The sequence below is a fragment of the Malus domestica genome, chromosome 16, assembly GCF_042453785.1.
Source record: "Malus domestica chromosome 16, GDT2T_hap1".
Taxonomy (NCBI): domain Eukaryota; kingdom Viridiplantae; phylum Streptophyta; class Magnoliopsida; order Rosales; family Rosaceae; genus Malus; species Malus domestica.
In genome coordinates, this window is record NC_091676.1 from 34,413,589 (window position 1) to 34,438,813 (window position 25,225).

Here is a 25,225-nt window from a genome sequence, read left to right on the forward strand (position 1 = left end):
CCACATCTGCTTGGAGAACAAATAAGGAACTGCAACATTCCCAAAGAGCAAAGCTCCGCCGTACAATATCATCAAATAGTAAAAAGCTAAGTGTCACCCTGTTCAAGAGGAAAGCTGTGGAAAGTCAACAAGCACGACCAATGATTACTTATTAGTTTTATTCATTATCTTTTATCGTAATTTTCAATTTTTCGTTTGCAATTTTTTTTTAATTAATTTTCTTGCGTACTTAACTGAATTATTTCTTTTTTTTTGCAGGAACTTTTGGTTATTTCCACCCTTGAAGTTGATTGCAGAATTTTATCTTGGGGGTCATCGCTTGATTTTACTGCAAACTAGGGAAGTTGTCAGTCCAATTGCTTTATTTTGTTTCTTATTATTTATTTATTTTATTTTATTTTTATTTGCATTATAGTGTTTTCTGACATTGGGGACAATGTCCAGTTTAAGTGTGGGGGTAGAAATCTCCAGAATTTCATTTGTTTCTGTGTTGTTGTTTTTTGTGTTCTTAATTAGTTTTGTTTTCTTTTAAAAAAAAAAAAAAAAAACTGTGTTGTTGTTTTTTGTGTTCTTAATTAGTTTTGTTTTCTTTTAAAAAAAAAAAAAAAAAAAAAAAATTTCGGAAAATTTTAAAAAATAAAAAATTGTCTTGTTTCCCTTATTGTTTTGAATTAGATTTTTGTTAGTTTCCCGACCCAATGATATAATTGGATCAAATTTGAACCATGATCATCAAGAACTTAGTTAACATGTGTTTTGTGAAATTCCTAATTCTCTTGTTAGTTTTGTACATGTTTGATCATCTTTGAAAAACCAAATGCACATAGCCTTGTTAATGTGAAACTAAAGTATGACTTAAAGCTTCATATGTGAATTTAGTGACCATATACATCCTATGTGAGTTTTTGAGCCTATTGAAAGTGTGCATTTTTCATACACTCCTATTCTTTCATGTGTGATGAACTTATGTGAGATACATCTCTAGAACTTGCGTAACGATCTTTCGAAATGTTTGTCATTGATTGCATGAACTTGGAAATGATAGAGGCATTAGGTTTACCACTATGGCCCAAATAACTATGTTTCCCAAAGAAAAATGATATCATTAGATTGCCAATTTGAGCCGTGTATGTTGAGCCTTTTATTTCTTATTTCCAGATATGTCTACCCTTATACCTGAAACATTTTTTTTCCTTACCCTTTCCAAAGCAAGCTAGTGAGCAATGTGAGATTGTCTTATGAGAAATGTTGTAAAGTACTTTGAAGGTGTTTGGCAAAAAAAATAAGTGTGGGGGTATTTCATGTTTGTATAAAAAAAAAAAAAAAAAAAAAAAAAAAAAAAAAAGAGAAGAAAAAGAAAAAGAAAGATTGTATACGAAGAAAAAAGAAAAAAAAAATTGTTTTTCAAGTTTCAGTTTAAGGGTGTGATTGGAGGTTTCTGAAGAATCGTTGGAGAGCTTGAGTTCTTATAAATCTAGACAAAAGAATTGCTTGCAATGTAGCTTGGAACTTGTGTTTTCCTATTCTTTCGTTTCAATAACCCTATCCCTAAGCCTCATTACATCCAATAAAAGTCCTCTTGATTTAAGTTTTGCAATTATGACTGTGGAGAAGTGATCTTTATGCAAGCTTATGGTAGAAATTTTACATTTGTTTCTTTGAGCGAAACACACTAAAACTAAACACATATGTGATTGAGTGTATATCCCGTGAGAAGGTTACTAGTTTGCATATGATGATTTTAAAAATAAAAACTTGAAATTGCATTAGCATGGCTATCTCACACACTACACTTCAAGGATGATTCAAAGATTACTGCTAATATTTGAATAAGGAAGATGAACTTGGATTAGTTCCTTGATGCTAGCTATGGTTCTTGATGATTTGTTTTCTTGAATGAAATTCTATGAGGGTCACATAGGGGGAAACTAATGTTTTTCATGTTAGTACTTTTTCTAGTTTTCTTGGTTTTGCTCGAGGACTAGCAAAAGTTAAGTGTGGGGGTATTTGATCGGATCATATTTATATATATTTTTACTTCGAATTCACTCGTCTTTTCTTAGTTAGTTCCTTACATTTTTGAGCTATTTACGTTATTTTTGTGTTTATAGGATTTGTTATGCAAAGAAAATAAAAATAGCACAAATGAGTTTTAAATAATAAATTCGTCGAAAATTGCTTTAGTCGTTCTCATTCTGTCATGGATTATTGGTAGAATTATGTCACGGCATAAACAAAAGAAATGGGGAGAGTCGGTCAAAGAGGGAGCAAGAGAGCATCATGATTTATATTTTTTTTACCTCGTTGACTCCCATATTCTTCACTTCTGAAAACAACAGGAAGCTGCTTTGCAGCTGGAAAGGAAGGAATCCAAGGTGGAAACGTGAGGAGGTGGAAGGCAGATGCTGCTTTGGCAGCTGGGGGGCGCATAAAATAATAGGAAAAGCAGCACTTGGCTGCTGGCGGGAGAGAAAGAGAAACCAGCAGAAACGGAAAGAAATAATAAAAGAAAGAAGAGCAGGACACGCGGAAAGAAAAAGAAAGACAGAAAATAAAGAAGAGGGAATTGAGGACTTGCGGAGGGTGGAAAAAAGAGAAGGCAGCCTTGCTGCCAGAAAAAAAAAAAGGAAATAAAAAAAATAGAAGACAGAGAAGAGTGGAAATCGGTGAAGAAAGGAGGGGGAGAGCTGCCCTTTGGGGCAGCGTGAAAAGAGAGCAGCAAGAAGCTGCGGGGGAATAAGCGCAGAGTGCGCACGGGATTGGGGAGATCGCTGCCTTTGGGCAGCGTGGAATAGCAGAAGGCGGGAGAGTCCAGAGAGCAGCAAGAAGCTGCAGGGGGAAGCTGCCTTTGGCAGCTGGAGGAAAAGAGGAGTGAGGACGAGAGAAGGCTGCCTTTGGGCAGCTTGTGAAGGTCAGCACGCAGGAATAGGCGCAGAAAATAAGGAGGACAGAGTCAGTACAAAGGTGAGGACGGTCCAATACAGCGTGAAAGGAGAACGCAGACAGAGATCTTCACCTCTCTTTCGGTTTAATCTTTCCAAACTTCTATTTTATTTTTGTTTTAATAATGTGTAATTAAATTTATTTTGGCTAGAGGTTAATTCAAAGCCATGAATATATTTGTAATATGAATTGATTACCTTCGGTTGTGATTTCATAAGTTGTGATTTCAATTTACTTATCCGTTCGTATAAAAACTGATTTGTGTATGTTGGTTGAGAGTGCACGCTTAATTTACATGCATGAATTTGATGCTAGAATATAAGTGAATTTCACCTAATCGTTATGAACTTATTTTCACAAGTAGTAAAGGTTGCTAGTCACAATCACGTTAAGTAAATTCTTGGCAAGAGTATCATGCTTTTCATAGTTACGAATGCCTCGTCAATGCTTATAGTTTTCACAAAGTTTAATGATCTTTGATTGTATCTCTATTGTGCTTTTCACGTAGGGGACTTTTGAAGAATGTTTTGAATTGTTGTATGCGTTTTCCCGTCCAATTCAATAACTTAAGGAAAACTTGAAGATTAAAAAAGTGCTGTTCACGGTTAATCTGAAGTGTTGAGATTCACAATTTATTGAAAGAACAACTGAAAATCAATTTAGGTTGCATATGTGTCATGTGTGGAGAAGAACCCTCTAGCTAGTCCGTCATTTATCCTTTCACCTTAATTTCATGTTTTTGTCAATTCTGTAATTTAATTAAGTTTAATTTACTTTTCATCAAAACCAAACACCCATCCATTATTAAATTATATTATTTATTTAGTTTTCTTTATTGTTAGTCTTTTAATTTAATTTCCGTCCATTTCAGTTCCTAGTGTTTAATTTAATTGTTTTCATTATTTTGAGTCATTTTAAGTGTGTTTCGAGTTATTAGAGTTTTTAGCCTAGTTTTGTGTCCTTGAGTCTTATTTAATATTTTTAAGTTAATTTAATAGATTAGCAATCCCTCCTAATCCCCGGCCTAGAACGATACCCTACTTACATCTATACTACAATTGTCAAAAAGAGGGTTTAATTTTGTGTGTTAACTTATTTTTCACATCAGTCAGATGCTGACACGTTTGGAAAAGCAGATGCCTCTCCGATTTCTGAGCTTGCCTCTTCGAGTTTTGAGCTCCGTCGAGTGCAGAGGTTGCATGTGACAAGTGCAGACAAATCTGGAAAAGAAGATTGGCCCGTGGTTTCTGAGCAAGCCCAGCTTTTGAGAAAGCTAGCGCCTCTTCGATTTTTGAATTGGCCTCTTCAATTTCGGAGCTCACCTTTTCGATCTCTAAAATCCTGTCGAGTGCTGGTTTTTATAAAGGCACGTAGTATGTTTCAGAGCACACTTGAATTTCTGCCTGTAGAAACTCCTTTCTTGCACTTCTACGATCTTGACTTGTCTGACCTTTTCTTTCTTCAACACCTTTGAAAATGTATGGCCCTTCCGACCGTCGTTTTGACCTGAACCTTGGTGAAGAGGCAGCCATGCCTTCTCTAAACAACAAATGGCGCCCATCCTTCATATCCCTTACTGGTTCTCTTACCGTTGGGAATTTGGTGATGAAGAATGATATAACCGCTACGGTGGTGGCTCGGAACCTTGTCACTCCCAAAGATAACAGACTACTTTCCAAACGATATGATGAGTTGGCTGTTAAGGATTCTCTGGCTCTCAGTGTGCAGTGTGCAGGTTCTGTGTCTAATATGGCTCAACACCTATTTGCGCGAACCCGTCAAGTTGAATCGTTGGCGGCTGAAGTGATGAGTCTCAAACAGGAGATTAGAGAGCTCAAGCATGAGAATAAACAGTTGCACAAGCTCGCACATAACTATGCTACAAACATGAAGAGGAAGATTGACCAGATGCAGGAATCTGATGGTCAGATTTTACTTGATCATCAGAGGTTTGTGGATTTGTTCCAATGGCATTTGCCTTTGTTTTCTAGGGCTATACCGCGTAATGAAGCTCCAAATGATCAACCTCCGATGCCTCTTCCTTCTGGGGCTCCACCGACTATTGAGACTTCTCCTAAGCAGCCTTTGTGAAGGCTTCCTCTTGTATTTTCTCCTTAATGTTCCTTTTTTTTCATGAAAATGAATGTAAAAATACCTTGCATATCTATCAATGTTTCAAAAATAAACCCACACCAAAAACAATTAAACAAGCAACAAATAAAAATGACAATCATGGCAAAATAAAATTGCAGAAAAGGGAAGGTCTTTAGAAACGCAAAACCAATTGTGGAGCAATTAAAAAATCTTCCTTATTTGAATACATGGGTTGCCTCCCAAGAAGCGCTTGCTTTAACGTTTTTCAGCCGGACGATACCTCCTTCTACGCTTGGATAGAGCCCATAGCATGGAATTGATCCTTGAATGGAAGGTGATACTTGACGTGATCTGGCAATGGTTTAAATTCTAGTGTAGGTGCATGAATCATCAAAATCAGCAAGTTAGTATAAAATAAAATCGAAGTTGGAAAAGATGGCTTACTTGCTTACTCCGACACAAACTCAATTACGAACACCACTTGAAGGTTGCAGGCATATGGGACTTGGCCATATTTGGTGTTTTGAGAGTTATGACTTGTCCTGTGTCATAAAATCCAACTTCTTTGGGATTTTTCATCTCAAGTGTATCTTCTTTGATGAATTCTAGACATTCCCCATCCACTTCTTGCTCTTGATTCTTTGGAAAGGTTTCGAAGATGCCTTTCTCAGCCTCTTCTTCCTTGGATTGCATGATCCTGCAATGAATAAGGACATTTGGTGAAACGGGGTCAAGACGAATTGAATTTAGGCTTACCTTGGTTGTAGTAGACGGCATAGAGGGCATATGGGGTTACGGCAAGAGTGGTTTTTCCCTTGCCGTGGCCTTGTTATTCTCCTCTTCTTCGAGCAGCAGCTGTTCATCCATGTTTTGGCTTGGTTTGGATGTCTTGGGTTCACCTCTAATCTCCATAACACTTCCCAAAGTGATAACATCATGGATTTCAAAATCTTCCTTCAAATTTTCAATAGTTGAGTTGGAGAGTCCACTTTGCTCTTGAATTTGTGCCGTGAACTCCATAATCTCTCAAAGTTGATTTTTCAATTCGCTTATCTCCTTAGCTTGATTGAGTGTTGTTTCATTTTGATTTTGCTGCCCCTATACCAAAGAGGTTAGTAATTGAAAATTTTGATCACTATCCGTGGACATACTTGAATTTGATTGGAATTGTTGTAGGGGAAGCTGTGGTGGCTGCATAGGTGTTAAATAAAACTCCTCCGATTGCTGCCAATATCCATCTTGTTGAGCCTCCTTGGTCTGATTTTGTGAGCCCTACACCAAAGAATTTATTTCATCAAAAATTCGATCATAATCTATTGACGAACCTGAGTTTGATTGAACATATTGTATATGAGGTTGTGATGGTTGCATAGGTCTTGAATGGAACTCCTCTTCTTGCTGCCAATATCCATCTTGTTGGAATTGTTGAGGTTCTATGTAATCTGAATAATCTCTCCAATCCGAATTGTTAGCGTTGGAAAACATATTGTCCCATGATTGGCTTTGGCCTTGATAACCCCAAGCATCTACATTTGCAGCGAATTGAGAATATTGTTGAGTTGGATATCCTTGCCCATAGGACACACCACATGTAGGGACACTTTGCATTGTGGTCCTTTCAGCATATTGTGACAATTAAGAAGTAAGTTCCGCCAATTGAGCTTCAATGGTACCAAATCCATGTCTTACTTCTCTAGTACCTGAAATCAAGGAAACAAAACTAAATCTAATATCAAAAGTAAAAAAAAAAAAAAAAAAAAAAAGACAAACAGAAACAAAGTCAGTAACTAAAAACAAAAGGCACGAAAATAAACAAAAAAAAATAATAAGGGATTAGCAAAGTTGCTAATCCCCGGCAACGATGCCAAAAACTTGATGCGAAAATTAACTTAACACACAAATTTAACCTTTTTTTGACAACTGTAGTATAAGTATAAGTAGAGATCGTTCTGGACTGGGGATTGGGAGGGTTTGCTAATAACCTCTAAACTGACTCAAAAACATAAAACTAAACTTAAAAATACTTAACAAGACTCACAAGACTCAAAGCAAACTTAAAATACTCAAAACAGCTTAAAACCACTAAATAAACTTAAACTAGACACTAGGAATGACTTTCGACGAAAATTGACTTTTACTTGAATCAAAACATTTAAAAACACAAATTAAAACAGATTCTAACTAATTAGACACACTAAAGTAAAGGGGGATTGAGTTTTGGACAAAGTTGAAACAAACAAACAAGTATGAAAAACTAGACAGATTGTAAAACAAATTTAAGAAATAAGAAGATGGATGGGATAGCTAGAGGCTTTTTCTCCACACATGACATGTATGCAAATAATTTGATTTCCAGATACTACTTCATTGAATTATGAACGATAATGCCCCAAATTAACCGTGACATCACTAGTTAACTCTCAAATTTTCCTTGCTTTATTGGATTGGATGACATCATTCGACAACCCAAAACATTCTTCTAAAGTTCCCTACATGACATCATAATAGAGATACAATCAAAGATCATTACGTTTAATGAAAATCATAAGCATTGACGAAGCACTTGCAACTATGACATCATGTCACTCATGCTAGGAATTGAACTTAACGCGATCGTTTATAAGCGACCTTCACTACATGTGAATATAAGTTTGTAATGATTATGTAAAACTTCTTTATATTCTAGCAACGGATTTATACATGCCAATTAAGTGTCGACCCTTAATTAACAAATACAAATAAGTTATCAATCAAATAGTTAAGCCAATTGCATTCACGATTCAAGAGTTCATAACTGGAATTTATCAAATTATATTGCACACATAATCATGGCTTTGAAATCACCCCTAGCCAAGAGGGGTTTAGCCACTCATATTTACAACAAAACGAAAGGAAATGAATTTAAACAATAGAAACAAAAGAAAGAAAACACCTAAACGCTCCAACGATCAAAGTTGGACAGCAAGCACGTCCAAGCACTTTCCTTCCTTTCCTTTGCTATGGCACAAGATGTTGGTGAGTGTTTGAAGGTTTGTTTGTATGGAGGAATGGATGTGAAGATAAATGGATGTGTTTGGATGAAGGTTGTGTTGAAAATGGGAGTGAATGATCTAACAAAGTATCAACTCAATTTATGTTACACACACTTCCTTTTATAGAGGAAGTGCATGGCAATGGAGGGGAACATGGAGTGGTGTAGCAATTGAGTGCAATGATGCATGAAATTTGAAATGATGAAGGGAACAAGGAATGGTGTAGCAATTGAGTGCAAAGATTCCATGTAATGATGCATGAAATCTGAAATGATGGAGGGAACAAGGAATGGTGTAGCAGTTGAGTGTAATGATTCAATGTAATGATGCATGAATCTAAAATGATGGAGGGAACAAGGAATGGTGTAGCAGTTGAGTGCAATGATTTAATGTAATGATGCATGAAATTTGAAATAATGAAGGGGACAAGGGTGGTGCACGGCAATGATGGAAAGGTGAATGGTGGAGTGACACCCCTTTGTGGCTGAGCTCTTTGTCCTTTTTACATTAATTATTCTTTCTCTTTAACACATTCCTAGCCTCTTTAGTCTTCAATTTCGTCCATCCACCTTGCTCCATGCATGTGCTATTCATTCCAAGCCCAAAACTGCTCCAAAATGCACCAAAATGCATCTTATTGCTTTATAAGGCCTATGGACCTACAAACACATAAAAATAGCTTAAAATACATAATTAACTAAGAAATAACAACATAAATGCATGAGAACAAGCTAACTCAGTCACATAAATATGCTCCTATCAGTAGGGATTTTCAATGAGTTCATGTGAGCTTTGTGTTGTCTATGAACCCTCCTTACCATGGATGCCCCCATCCCTTTAATAGGCCTCCTATTTTTCCCAACTATATACCATTTTTGACCAAGTCAGGCTGAATCATTCTTAGTTACTAGGGAAATTGGCTTCATTGTTCTCTCTTGGCATCCTTACTTTATGCTACCATGGTAACTTGTCTGGGGAGGTTTCATATCCACCCATCTTGGCATCTTTGCTTTTTTATCCTCAGCTTGTTCAGAGGCTTTATATTTTTTGAACACCTCCGACAAACCTTTTGTTTCTGAATCTCCACCTAACCTCTAGAACATATTCTTTGAGGTTTCTTTCTTAGCTGCCCGAATGGCACTTCTGCGGGCATCATGTTCTTCCATTTCTTTTCTTCTGGCTAGCTCTTGGTCAATAATGGCACCCAATGTTGGTATCTCGAGCTCACACTCACACTAGCATTTGCTGCATAACACCATTCCTTTGATCACAGCTGCTTGGGGTCTATTGGGCAACTTACTAACACCTTCTAATGGCTTAATAGCTTGCCTTCTTTTGCCCTTCTCTTCCCAGGTAGCCTTTGCTTTCCATTTTTCAACCCAGTTAAAGTTGATCGTGTTGATCATCATATTAGGCTGAGGTTTTTCTAGCAACAACTTCGCTTTCACTATGAGGTCCTGGATCCAATCTTTAAACTACACACAGTTAGCTATATAGTGGTTAAAGGTGTAGTGAAGCTTGCAATACTTTTTCCCTCTTAACTCTTTGGTTTAGCTATCTTTTTGGTGTTGTCGGGCAAAATTACTCTAGCCCTCACTAACTCTTCATAGATGTATGCTGCCTTGGTCAAATCAAAGGAATAAGTCTAGTACTTCGAAGGCTTCATAGATACAAAACCTTCATCATTCATCACAATCTTCTGGTATTTGACAGGCTGGACCAATCCTTTCACCATTAACAATTTGAAATGAGTGCTCATCTCTACTGCACACAACTCAATTCATTTTCCTACACTGCTATCATTCTAGACCTTCAAACTCGAACTAGTTTATTAGGGCTTTGCTCTTGTAGAAATGAGGCACTATAGACGAGTGTTTCACCTGATGTTCATCTGTTAACAAATTCTCATACTTAGTAGCTGCAATCACCAACTCCTAAAGCTCATTAAACTACACATCATAAAACTTTTTCCTTAAAGCTTTCTGGGCAATGGTTATGAGCTGAGCATGATTGATTGGAAATTGGCAATCCTTATCCTTCTAAACTTCATTATGAAGTCATCCATAGACTCATGTTCATACTGTTTCACCTCCACCCAATCATTGATAGTCATCTCGGACTCTACCCTATAGAACTGCTCATGGAAGGCCATCTCCATTTGCCCCCAGTTGGCAATGGAATTAGGGGGTAATAGAGAGTACCACTGTAATAACAAGCCTACCAATGAATTCTCAAACAGTCTCAACTTGTAGTTAGGATTGTCTTCAAATGTTACATAGTAGTTGGAAAAACTTGAAGATATGGTCTTTGGAAGACACATTACAGTCTTCCCTATTGAATGTTGGGAACGCGAGCATCTTGAAGTTATGGGGAAAAGGGTTTTACTCATCAATGGACTCAAGGTAGGGCTTCTAGTATGTTATTTTGAACATCGGCCGAGCCTGTGGTTGAACATTCTGGACCACCATCCTTCTCAATTCGGCCAACTCATTTCTAAGTTGCTGGTTAACTGCATTGTTATGTGGGGTATAAGGAGGTCCCCACTTCAAGCTACGCTCATTGCCTGAGAAAGCCTTATTATGTGGCTCTAACTGTCTCTACCTAGCTTCCCCTCCTTTATTAGCCAACGGTGGTGGCCTATAATTGAGGGGTTTGCCTGCAGTTATGGGCAAACTCCTTCCACTACTCTCTCCCACTTGCCGAGTCATCCCAAACTTCATTTCTTCTAACCCAATCTATCCCCTACCATCTATTGGGAATAATTGAGGGTTGGGCAAACCTGTTTCCTAGATCTCTTCTTCCTTTGGTCGACTAGCCCTAATTTTCTCATTCTTCTTCCCCTTATCCTTCTTTTCCTCGAGTAAGGGAAGTAGAGAGATCACTGGTTCCTTTTCAAGGCTTGCTTCCCTGATCACCTCCTTGCCATAACCATTTCTTGGTGTGGAGTACTCTAACTCCAACTTTCTCTACAGAGTTTCCATTAAGGAACAGAGTCTGCTGACCTCTCATCTGGTTTCCAGAGTGATCTTCTCCATACTTCTCAACACTTGCACCATAATAGCTTGTCAGTCTTCGTTCGTAACTTTTTTGCCCAACTTTTCAGAAGAAGTTAGGCTTTCCATAATAGCAGGACCTCATAAGGAGGGAAAGTCTTTTAGGTGATCTATCATGTTTGATCCTTTTGGACAAAAGGGTTGCCCATACTCTGCTTTCCACTTGAAAGTTCACTCCTTCCTTTTTCTTCTTGGCATACAAGACTACTAGGATCCCACCGAGCATGCCAAAACTATGTTTAGATATGATTTCCTTCACACAGCTCCTCGAGGAGATGACACTTTGTTGGTTGTCGGACAAGTTCTTGATGCTTGGTGTATTGCAAGAAGAGTTTACAGTTAGTTCGAAATGTGCCTTTATAGGGCATTTGGTGTAGGTCTTGAGGCTCACAATCAAAACTAACAAGGATCTGAACGTGCTACTGTTATCTTAGTATAACAGATTGTTAATAGGTGTGAGTTAAATTGATTGCTCACGCCCCAAGTTACTCAAACTTTTTGTTTATCAAAGGATTGTCAAAGATGAGTTAAGTTTGCATTAAGTTCTTTTTCTTGCCTTGTAAACAAGGACTTTTAGTTCATAATCTTGTATGTCCAAAACGAAGGGAGTTCAAGGCCCTTTCAACCACTTTCTCGATCAAAGTTTACTTTAGTGAAAACTGGTTTTGTTAACTTCTTTTGATTCAATTGCAAATGAGGCTTTTAACTATAAAGTAGTTGAAATGACTTAAATCCATAAGGGAACATGCATTGAACCATAGATCTACTACATAAAAGTACAAACAAAAAAGACTCGGGCAAGACTTAACCTTGTCAGGTAAGGTTGAACTTCTTGCATCCACTTCTCTTTGTGTTTACAGAGGTTTGTACGCTAAGGAAGATGAAAATTAAATAGGTTTTACACAAGGGAATCGATATTACAACACTATGGGAAGGTAGCAAAGCTTTTACATTAGACAAAAGATGGCTTTTACTAAGGGAACTATAGCTGAAAGGACTGAATCTGGACAAGTTTCTACTTTTTTTTTGGTACAAAATGGCTTGAGAGCAAAATTTGTATGTCTTTTGATTGGTTGGTTGAGTATCCTTATCTCTGATGTCCCTTTCTCCATTTATAGACAATTTGGCCCGACCCTTCTTGCCTTGCCTTTAACTAATATCTTTTAGAGGGCAGTGAGTCATCCCTTAGTTACTTGCCATGCCCTTGAAAAGTTCTATTTGGCTGGTGGTGAGTTGGTTGCTATCACCCATCACTTCAATCATAGGCATATGGCCCATGCTGCGACTGAAATGGCTTCCCATTGCTTCAGGCCTGTCAACTGGGCTTCGGGCAAGTCTGATTTGTTTTGGCGCGTTTTAGCTTTCACTAACACAAAGCCCAATGTTAAATATTAACCCAAACATGATCAATTTATCTTAGTCATTCATTGTACATTGTGCGGCTAGCTTTCGTTAGATACTGTTTTTGTTGAACGCTTCGTATATTTAGAAAATTTGGACATGCAGTATCCAAAGTTCACCATGTGTAGTCCAATGGATATTAGAAAACAGTAAAACGTACTCCAAAAGAAACAATATATTAATCAGAGAAATATTTGCATACCATTTGCGTATACCATATCCGTCTAAAAATAATAACACTTCATTGTTGGTCTTATAACCTAAAAAGGACATTCTATGCACTCGTCGTACGCAACAATTTTTCGATTTTAAATCTCATGTGAAGTCGGACAATGGATTGTAAACAGATAAATATAATACCTAATTCAGAACAAAATCTTTGGTTTTCCACTTTAATCCGAATTCCCACAATAGTAGTTTTCTAGACTGGAGGAATTACTGTATGCCCTGCTCTTGAAGGCCTAATTTGAAAGAATCTTCCGCTTGAAAATGATCTCTTCATTGCAACTGGACTCATAACACAATGCAGGAGTACTCCTTTTCTATGGCTAGATTTTCCTACTCCTCCAGCGGACCGTTTCGAAGGACCAGCAACATCATCTGAGCCTCCCACATGATCTATATCATTGTCCTCTTCATCGTACTCGTCATTCATGCAAATAATATCTGCGACTAAAACACGGTTCCCACGTGAATCGTCCATGGAAACTGACCTTCTAACTACTTGATGACATCCCTCATGGTCTCCTCCAATCTCAATGATGGTACTCTCTCTCCCTTCTGCATTTCCCAAATCACTAAAAGCACGTACTGATGATGTCTTCGGAATAACTTCATCTCCACGAATTACATCCACGTTTTGAGAAGAACCCCTTTCTGAATCTTGTGCCGTTACCGCATTTTCATTTGCTCCTTGGCTTTCAGCAAATGATGATGTATCATGATCGGTTAATCGAGGACTTTCAGACACTGCATTGGGATGCAATTGAAAAGCATTTGCAGAAACAGAAACTACGTTAGCGCGACACAAAGGGCAATTGGAGTGAGATTTAAGCCATGTATCAATGCAAGGGAGATGGAAAGCGTGATTGCATTTAGGCAACAGCCTCAGGCTCTCATCTTCTTCAAACTCACTCAAACAAACCGAACAATCTGTTCCTTCAACCAATCCATCTCCTTTCTTGTACTTACAAACTGTTAATGACTTAATCAAATCCTCATCTAAGCCAGCCGTTGCTACATGCCATGGCTCATGGATCGACGGGTTGTAAGTGTCATCGAGCTCCTCATTCAGGCCAGGACTTTCTCTTCTTGCTCTCCTCCGGTCCTCGTTGCCACAGTACTTGGAGATTACGGCGTAGTAGCTCACAAGAAGAAAGGCACTGACCAAAATGCCAATAATTGCAATAACAAGAGGAGAGAAATTTGGAGACGAAGACGATGAATCGTCTCTAGGAAACTCAAGGGCAGGTGGGGGTGGTATTGTGATGTAACACCACTGTGGGCAATACAAACTACAAAAGCCTTGAGAACAATCGTTTGTGTTCATATATGGTATCCAAGTTTTAGGACTGACTTGAGACCCCATCACTAATCTGGATTCTAAAACCCACCCACCCACGCACCCAATACTCACATTCTCAATATCATACTTTTCTTGCTTCGCAAGCAAAATCTGGCAAATAATTCAAAACTATATGCCCTAGAGATCAACACAAAGATTAAAAGACAAAGATGTTAACGAAAAATATTAACTGAGGCTAAAACAGGTGCGCGACAATTAATATAGCTGAGGTGCTAAATTTAGTACTGCAGAGTTGAGGGAATTGGCTATTGAAATGACTAAAAGTTGTTTAGAGCTCCGTAAAAGTTTGAGTGTGGACCTTAGCGTTGGAGATGGCCTAATAAGCAACTCAGAAGGACATTAGAACAGAAGACCAAAAAGGGTTTACCTGAAGATTGTTGATTAGATTGGATGGGTTGGGGATTTTTCTTGCTAGCAATGAGCACACACTGAACTTGTAGAGATTCTGAAGAGTTGTCAATGCAGGAACAGCAAGTTTGCGCAATTTAAATTTGTTTGCAGAGACAAGATGGGTTGGGACTTGTGGGAGAAAAAAAGCAGCTTACTTGGAAAGCAAAAGCAGACATATTAGACTACAAGATGAGTTGTGTTGTGTTTTCTGCTTTTCCTTTTTTATTTCTTTTTCTTTGTTCATTCTCTTTTATTTTTTTTTTCTTCTTTTTCTTTTTTCTATCTTTTTGGGAGATAATGTTGTTGACTAACGTGCTGGTGTTGGTTGGGAGTTTGATTTAATGAATGCCTGCCTTTTGTTGTTGTCCGAAGAAAAAGACAAATACAGTTGCAAGTGAACATACATCTCAAGGTGATCTGCTCTAGATGAGGAACCTCTCCGTATCATGTTTGTGAGGATCATACATCGTGCGGTTAACTTTTGTTAGAATTGTTTGTGTTGAATTTTAAATAATAAAAAAATTAAAATAATTTATGATCGCATAATGTACGATGAACGGAGAAAATGTAAGGATCCCTTGGACTAGGATCCTCACACAGAGAATCGGGATGGGATCCAAATCCCTCTGCTCTACTCTCTTCCATTAAATTGGTGAAAGAGGCATTCTACCTATAAACTAAAACTAGAGCCGCCATGATGGGTGTACCAAACTAGGCCTGGCAATTCCTGACACGACCTAATAACCCGACACGATACGACACGAAATTAACAGGTGTTCGGGTCGACACGATAACAAAACGGATCGTTATCGGGTAACCCGATAAGCACCTGTTAAGATAACGGGTTTGTTCGGGTATACACGTGGGTAACACGATACACGATAAGCAGAATATTAATTTAATAATTTATAACCCTAAAAAAATACTATAATAATTATATATATATTAATTTAACAATTTTATACCCCTAAAAACTATAATAATTATATATATATATATGTATATATATTAAATTAACTATAATAATTATAATAATTATATATACTATAATAATTATACCCAAAATATTAACTCTAATAATTATATATATATATATATTAAATTTTTTACCCCTAAAAACTATAATAATTATACATACAAAATAAATAAATTTAAATCTACTTAATAAATAAATATATATATACACACACACACCATTGAACTTCATGGGATACGAATTATACGAAACTAATTTCAACGATCCAACCGTCAAACATGTTTGTATATACTTCGAGATCGCATACGCCAAAAATTGCAAAAAACAAACTTTCAGAGAGCAAGTAACGGGACAAAACTTTTTTATGGTTATAAACGAAAAATCACGATTTAACGGTCATTTTAACTCCGATTTTGATGATTCTTTACAACCACACTCCTTGACCATATATGAATACAATGATTGAATTCGATCTTCAATTTAAAATATTTACACTAGTGGATACCACAAAATCTTATGTTATACTTAATAAAAGTACGAATAAACTCTTAAGTATTAGTGAATCTATTGTTTTGATGGGATACTCATTCTACAAAACTAGTTTCAATGATCCAACCGTCAAACATGTTTGTATATACTTCGAGATCGTATACGCCAAAAATTGCAAAAAACAAACATTCAGAGATCAAGTTATGGGACAAAAGTTTTCGACGGTTATAAACGAAAAATCTTGATTTAACGGTTATTTTAACTCCGATTTTGATGATTTTTTACAACTACACTCCTTGACCCTATATGAATACAAGTAATGAATTCGATCTTCAATTTAAAATATTTACACTAGTGGATACCACAAAATCTTATGTTATACTTAATAAAAGTATGAATAAACTATCAAGTATTAGTGAATCTATTATTTTGATGGGATACTCATTCTACGAAACTAGTTTCAAAGATCCAACCGTCAAACATGTTTGTATATACTTCGAGATCGCATACGTCAAAAATTACAAAAAACAAACATTCAGAGATCAGTTAACGGGACAAAACTTTTCGACGGTTATAAAAAGAAAAATCACGATTTAACGGTCATTGTAACTTTGATTTTGATGAATTTTTGCAGCTACACTCCTTGACCTTATATAAATACAATGATTGAATTCGATCTTCAATTTAAAATATTTACACTAGTGGATACCACAAAATCTTATATTATACTTAATAAAAGTATGAATAAACTATTAAGTATTAGTGAATCTATTGTTTTGATGTGATACTCATTCTACGAAACTAGTTTCAATGATCCAACCGTCAAACATGTTTATATATACTTCGAGATCGCATACGCCAAAAAATGCAAAAAACAAACATTCAGAGATCAACTAACGGGACAAAACATTTCGACGGTTATAAACGAAAAATCACGATTTAACGGTCATTTTAACTCCGATTTTGATGATTTTTTACAACTACACACCTTGACCCTATATGAATACAATGATTGAATTCGATCTTCAATTTAAAATATTTACACTAGTGGATACCATAAAATCTTATGTTATACTTAATAAAAGTATGAATAAACTCTTAATTATTAATGAATCTATTGTTTTGATGGGATACTCATTCTACGAAACTAGTTTCAATGATCCAACCGTCAAACATGTTTGTATATACTTCAAGATCGCATACGTCAAAAATTACAAAAAACAAACATTCAGAGATCAAGTAACGGGACAAAACCTTTCGACGGTTATAAACGAAAAATCACGATTTAACGGTCATTTTAACTCTGATTTTGATGTTTTTTTACAACCACACTCCTTGACCCTATATGAATACAATGATTGAAATAGATCTTCAATTTAAAATATTTACACTAGTGGATACCAAAAAATCTTATACTATACTTAATAAAAGTAAGAATAAACTATTAAGTATTAGTGAATCTATTGTTTTGATGGGATACTCATTCTACGAAACTAGTTTCAATGATCCAACCATCAAACATGTTTATATATAATTCGAGATTGCATACGCCAAAAATTGCAAAAAACAAACATTCAGAGATCAAGTAACGGGACAAAACTTTTCGACGGTTATAAACGAAAAATCACGATTTAACGGTCATTTTAACTCCGATTTTGATGATTTTTTACAACTACACTCCTTGACCCTATATGAATACAATGATTGAGTTCGATCTTCAATTTAAAATATTTACACTAGTGGATACCACAAAATCTCATGTTATACTTAATAAAAGTATGAATAAACTATTAAGTATTAGTGAATCTATTGTTTTGATGGGATACTCATTCTACGAAACTAGTTTCAAAGATCCAATCGTCAAACATGTTTGTATATACTTCGAGATCGCATACGTCAAAAATTACAAAAAACAAACATTCAAAGATCAATTAACGGCACAAAACTTTTTGACGGTTATAAAAAGAAAAATCACAATTTAACGGTCATTTTAACCCTGATTTTGATGATATTTTGCAGCTACACTCCTTGACCTTATATGAATATAATGATTGAATTCGATCTTCAATTTAAAATATTTACACTAGTGGAAACCTCAAAATCTTATATTATACTTAATAAAAGTATGAATAAACTATTACGTATTAGTGAATCTATTCTTTTGATGGAATACTCATTCTACGAAACTAGTTTCAAAGATCCAACCGTCAAACATGTTTGTATATACTTCAAGATCGTATACGTCAAAAATTACAAAAAACAAACATTCAGAGATCAAGTAACGGGACAAAACTTTTCGACAGTTATTAACGAAAAATCACAATTTAACGATCATTTTAACTCCGATTTTGATGTTTTTTTTACAACCACACTCCTTGACCGTATATGAATACAATGATTGAATTCGATCTTCAATTTAAAATATTTACACTAGTGGATACCAAAAAATGTTATACTATACTTAATAAAAGTATGAATAAACTATTAAGTATTAGTGAATCTATTGTTTTGATGGGATACTCATTCTACAAAACTAGTTTCAATGATCCAACCGTCAAACATGTTTATATATACTTCGAGATTGTATATGCCAAAAATTGCAAAAAACAAACATTCAGAGATCAAGTAACGGGACAAAACTTTTCGACGGTTATAAACGAAAAATCACGATTTAACGGTCATTTTAACTCTGATTTTGATGATTTTTTACAACTACACTCCTTGACCCTATATGAATACAATGATTGAATTCGATCTTCAATTTAAAATATTTACACAAGTGGAAACCACAAAATCTTATGTTATACTTAATAAAAGTATGAATAAACTCTTAAGTATTAGTGAATCTATTGTTTTGATGGGATACTCATTCTACGAAACTAGTTTCAATGATCCAACCGTCAAACATGTTTGTATATATTTAGAGATCGCATACGCCAAAAATTGCAAAAAACAAACATTCAGAGAGCACGTAACGAGACAAAACTTTTCGACGGTTATAAACGAAAAATCACGATTTAACGGTTAATTTAACTTCGATTTTGATGATATTTTACAACTACACTCCTTGACCTTATATGAATACAATAATTGAATTCGATCTTCAATTTAAAATATTTACACTAGTGGATACCACAAAATCTTATGTTTATACTTAATAAAAGTATGGTATAGTACTATTGTTTTATTTTTTTTTCATAATTATTTTGGTAAACTTCTCATAATTTGAATGATTTTTAATGTTTGGTTTTTCTATGCTTAGTTTATGCAGAAGATAATTATGACGTGGAAAACCTTACTGAAAACATTATCAACATAACTCTTGAAGGTAATAGATCAAGCCAAAGTTCCAATGCAATTTCATGTTGATCGATGTAAATCGAGGATTTTTTAAATTGAGGTTTAAACTTTTGAGAAAGATTTCACAACCTTGAAAACAAAAACTGTTTCATTTTGCATATCTTTGCACATTTAAAATTTGTAATAGATTAGTAGTGTATGTATTATTTTTTTATTAGGCTCTTATTTTCGAGTGTAGATGTAGTACTTAAACGACAAATATGTTTTAATGTTTTGAAGTAATATTTATGTGGCAATGTGTGGTATGTGCAAATTTAAGAAAAAAAATATATTTTTCTTAACGGATCATAACGGGTCATAACGGGTCGGGTCACTTTACCCGTTGGGTAAAGTGACACGACCTGTTAAGGACCCGTTAAGATAACGGGTGTGACACGACACGACCCGTTAAGATAACAGGTGTTACACGAAAACGACACGAACACGACTGACACGACCCGTTTGCCAGGCCTATACCAAACTTTCAAGAGCATGTTTTGCAAGAAATCCACACAACTAAGTTTCTCTATAGAAGTCGACATTAACAAAGCCTAAATTTGGAGAACAAACTTTCGTGTCACGGTTGCATATCACCACCGTGCCGCTCTCTTTATTCTGCGTAAGCCACATAAGGATAGAGTGTTGTCTTGTGAGGAGATGGAGAAGGAGAGCAACACAATGGGGATATGCAGGGAAGTTTTTGTACAAGATTTGCGACAAACATTGATTAGTCTCTACTTTAGACTAAAGAGAACATATGAGTCAATGACAGACACATCCTTTCTATGTTGGATAAATAAAGAAAAGAAAAAGGGAGAATATAATGTTTGAAAGAATATCGCAAGGAGAAATATTTATGTTCTATCTTCTTGGTTCTTTTTCTCATCATGCAATGTTGCACAATAATTCGAACCAACTATCTTCTAAGTCATCGTTTGAAAATCAACCCTGTCAAAAAATTACCCAAATTCAATATCTTTTGGTCATTTAACGATTATCCAATAAAGAGACAAACCATTTTTATTCAGTTAACATTGCGAGGTGCAACATCGCGGAATAAAAATAGTCGAGAAGGTTGAACAAGAATGTTTTAATGAGAAGCACAATTTCTGATTTGATTAATTTTTTGCAGAGTTTATCTTTAAAAGGTGAACTAGAAAGTACATTGTTCTCATCATGGCTGAACATTACGAAATAAGGAGAACCAATAATATAGAACAAGAAGTCCGACTGAGAAGATTGAGAGCATCCCTCTATAGCTCCATTTTCTCTTCAAAATCCACAAAAGTGAAAATGCGGGTCTCAAGAAAAGGAGGCCTCAGATTCCCCTTGAGATGAGCATATATTCGCTTGAAAAGTGTTGTAGGGACCAACATTTGTTCCCAACAAATTAACTGTCGAACAAATCACAGTCCCCTAAAATAAGAGAAGAAATCATGATTCTAATATTCCTAAAACCCAAAATATTGTTGGTCAAGAAAATTAGTAAAGTAAGTCAAAAACTAAAGGAAATGTGATATTGTATTAAAAAGAAGGGAATAGGATCCTATCGGGATCCTCACTTCATCATGTCCGTTCATCTGTCATCTTGCAGTAAAAAATCATTTTAAAATTTTTTACTTAAAATTGAACACAAACAGTATATAACGAAAACTGACCGCATGATGTTTGATGAACGGACATGATAAAGTGATCCCCAGGATCCTCACAAAGAGGATCCGGAGATCCTCATTCAAAAAGAAGCTGTCGTGTGTCAGGAGCCTTAAGACCTAAGGAAGACTTGTCTCTCTACCAAACTTCTTTCAACATTGGCAAACTTTTGCTTTCTCTAAACTGAATATTTTCCATGTGAAGGTAGAGTAAAAACCTTAATAAGAGGTTTGACATTAAGTTACGGTACCATGAGACAATTTCGAAGCTATCTTTCATCACGAAGAATGACTGGATTTTCCCTCTACTAAACGCGTTCCTTTAAACTTTGGACCGCTTCTTTTCCAAAGTCACGCCAACCCTAGATTCATCTTAGCCTATAAACAATTTGTACCCTTCTTTACAGATATAAATCTAAATTTAGAGAACCTAGCAATGAGGACATCCTCAAAAGTGATTCCAGTATCAGAAGAGAAAAAAAAAAAGTGATTGTGTTGGAGGGAAGGGAATCGAAGAACCCTTGACCTATCATATAACCCTCTCTAACCACTTGAGCTTACCCCAAGAGCTTAATCCCTTTCATGTGGTCCAGTTTCCCAAACCAACACAAATATGTTAAAGTGAATTTGGTTCCAACCAACTAATAGAAAGAAAAGCTGCTATAAAAATAGTGGTAAAAAAGAAAAGGAAAGAAAGCACACAGAATAAAATTTGACATGCTTTTGATAGAATTTTGATGATTCTAAACTGTAAAGAAAAACTAAAATGTATAAAGCCAAGATTTGAGATATGTAACAAGATACCGATCTTCAACACAATAACGTTAACAATTACCATATACTCAGCTCCTTTATTCAGCAAAAAAGAAACTACACACTTGGAAGTGCATGTTCACGTGTACGCACATGTAATACATGTAAAACACAATAGAGAAACAATCTTACCTACAAGCGTCTTTGGAGCCTGGGTCTATACAGTAGATGCATTTTACGCTTAGTAAACCAGTGGCTTGCGATGACTCTGAATTCATTGTTCATCGCGGTAGATACAGCCCCTGATATCACATCTCCAAGAAAATAGAACAAAGTAATATGTACTTGTACATTTATGAGTTTAATCTATTAGGGATCTTTCTTCTTCTTTAGAACCCAAATTCCTTCCTTTTCCAAAGAACCATGGTGAGCCCATAATGCGTAACTTAATAAACCAGGATGTAAACCAAGTACCTCACAGTCTATGATATATCTGCTCCTTCCACCTTTTCCTCCATTACCATATTGTAAGTGATAAACAATTTTATCAGAATGCTTGATCAGTTTTACTCAATACCTCAATCGAAGAAATAACTTATTATGCATTAACGACCCTATGGGAGAAAAAGAGCAAGAAAGAAATTGAGGTACAGACAAGTACTACATATTGTTATAGACAATGTCTAACAAGTAACATAAAGGTTCAAAATGAACCCCTTCAATATATGATCAACTGTGACTTGAAAAGAAAGCATCAACTAATCTATACTAAGCTATGCTCCTGCCTTCATACAGCTACGATTGGATTATGCTATAGCCCATTTCAGTGCTCATCAACCCTGCAGCCTCCGACTATTTTTTTCATCAATTAAACCCTCAAGAAGGAAACACAACGAACAAAAAACTTTCTATTTGTAAAATCTGAAGGTCTACCTCCTGCCCAAACAAGATAAAAAAACACAGCACACGGACACCCATGTGTCCATACTCAAACATTCCACCAGTAAGCAAAGGCATCAAGCATAATTTTTAGGTGATCCACTTTGTACTAATCAAAACCTCGGCTTAGACTATAAAGAAGCTGTCCCAAGAAAGGATCGACTTTGTTATACATACAATTAGCATCCGTCCAGAAAAATGTCTGAAGATATATGTTGAAAGAAAAGAGAAATAAGTTGGAAACTTATCCCTAAACCCTAAAACGTAATATTAAATTGTATTCTGTCAAGAGGCTTTCATTGAGTAATCACAAAGTTTAAATAATTACTCTCTCTCTATGTGGTACAATCTATTAACATGCACCCAAATGCAGTGTAATTATTTCTTCTTCATCTAAAATGCTTTTCTAGTTACAGAATGCAAACTAAAACAAGCGACGATATTGAACTACATATTAATATACTGAACATATATACGGCTCCGTGGATCACTATTCTAAAAAAGTGCCTAGGCGGTGGTGAGTCGAGGCGTTTTCTTGCAAATCGGTTGGAAAAATCGGATTGGCTCTAGGCGGTTTTTTTTTTTCATGAAATTAAAAAATAAAATAAAAAATCCTATCCAAGTCTAAGTGGTTTAAAATTGTGAACTTGTTGTATATTTGTCATCCTACAATACTCCTCACTATGGTTATATGGCATATATGCTTAATGTGTTTTTAAATTTTGGACTTGTTGAATACTCTTTTTGCATTTTATCATTTTTTTTATTATCTTATCCATGGATTTCATACAAGTATAATTTTTTGTAAGTGTTAATATGCACTTATTTACAAGATATACAAGAAATTTACCTAAATCCCACCTAGGCCGCCTAGATCCCGCCTAGCGCTTTTTAGAACCTTGCCGTGGATAATTAATAAGATTCCAATTTCATAATCATGCTTTCAAGTATGTACCTAAGCAGATACTACCAACCCCTCTTTTTGAAACAAGAGTAAAATTGCGACATACATAAGTGATACAATTTTCTCTACAATAACGGCATACATCCAGAGTCCTATAGATATGTGTGTGAATCATAAAAGAAATCCATATTACAGTTTTCTTTTGAAAGTTAAGATGCTAAACCAACTTATATCACTTAGACTAGCAAAAATACACATCCATTTGAGCTGATATCATAAAAGCTTGAGCAGAGAAATAGAAAACAAATGAATGGCAATGACCGACAACTTGATAAACATTTCTTACCTTCCCTTGCAAAGAAGAAAATGCAGCTTCCGCTTCCTCCTTTGTAGTAAAAGAAAGAAATCCATTACCACCAGATTTCCTAGAAGGGCAGCTACAGACAACCCTGGCTAAAACTGGAAGTTTGAAAATTTCAGAGACAAAATCACTCAGATGGCTTGATCTTACTTTCCATCCCAAATTCGACACGTAAATCTTATAGCGTGTCTGTCCAACTTGGGGATTGGGGAGCAGTGGAGAAGGTTTCTTAAATTGCTTTTGTTGATGCACAAAATCAGTGAGGACTTTGGTACAACAGAAAGTGTTAAGTTTGTGAGCTTCGCTAGATTGTTCCGGTCACAAGTATGGATAAGTATGTAAATGGATAGAGACAGGGAAGCAAACACAAGATGTACGTGGTTCACCCAGATTGGCTACGTCCATGGAGTAGAGGAGTTCTCATTAATTGTGAAGGGTTTACACAAGTACATAGGTTCAAGCTCTCCTTTTGTGAGTACTAGTGAATGATTTAGTACAAATGACATTCAGAAATATTATGAGAGAATGATCTCTATTTATAGAAGAGAGTTTCTAGTTTCATTCTGACATTGACACGTGTCGTGTTGTGATTGGCTTCTGATGTTGACACGTGTCGCGCTATGATTGGCTTTTGATGTCGATACGTGTCACGCTATGATTGACCTCCTGGTTGGAGGGAAACTCTTTTGGGTCCTTGACGGTATAACGTTGACCGGTGCTCAGTAGTTTCGAGATTGGTCAAGTATGGTACAAACAGTGTGTTTATACCATATTTAGGGCCTCGTATTTAGACCTCATATAAATACTCGGGGGACTTAAATGTAATTATGTAATAAGGGAAGGGGCGAATATGTAATAAGTGAGAAGTCCTTATTCTGTAAAAGGACCCCTCACCCTCACAATTGGGGGAGGCTCATTCTCACCCTCGGAGACCAATTCCTAGGCCCTCTTACCCCTCTCAAAGCTCTCACTCTCAGAGCTCTCTCTCCCTCAGATAAATACATAATCAGTGTGGACGTAGCCTAAACCCTGGGGTGAACCACGATACATCTTGTGTTATTTACATTTCTTGCAGATTCACGGTCGGATTTACGTTGTTCCAAGACCTATGGTTTTGTGCATTAACATATTTAACACAATACGTTGAAATGAAGCAAAGCTTGTTTATTGATATCTTCAATAAGTTACAAATATGTACATATACATGAATCAAAATAAACAAACAAGAGGGAGCCTTCACAAAGGTTGCTCAGGAGAAGTCTCAACAGTCGGCAGAGCCCTAGAAAGAGGAGGCACCAGAGGGTGATTATTCGGAGC

General features: G+C 36.0%; 1 protein-coding gene across 1 annotated transcript; it reads right to left on the reverse strand.

Moving 5' to 3' along the window:
* Positions 1–12,680: 12,680 nt before the first annotated feature.
* Positions 12,681–14,711, reverse strand: LOC103419335 (RING-H2 finger protein ATL52-like). The gene has a single exon (XM_008357454.4). The coding sequence runs from the start codon at positions 14,109–14,111 to the stop codon at positions 12,945–12,947; it is 1,167 nt and encodes a 388-aa protein (XP_008355676.1). The 5' UTR covers positions 14,112–14,711; the 3' UTR covers positions 12,681–12,944.
* Between the last annotated feature and the right edge of the window lie 10,514 nt (positions 14,712–25,225).

Coding starts and splice junctions, on each gene's coding strand:
- LOC103419335 (XM_008357454.4), bottom strand. CDS start 14,111: ATGGGGTCTCAAGTCAGTCCTAAAACTTGGATACCATATATGAACACA.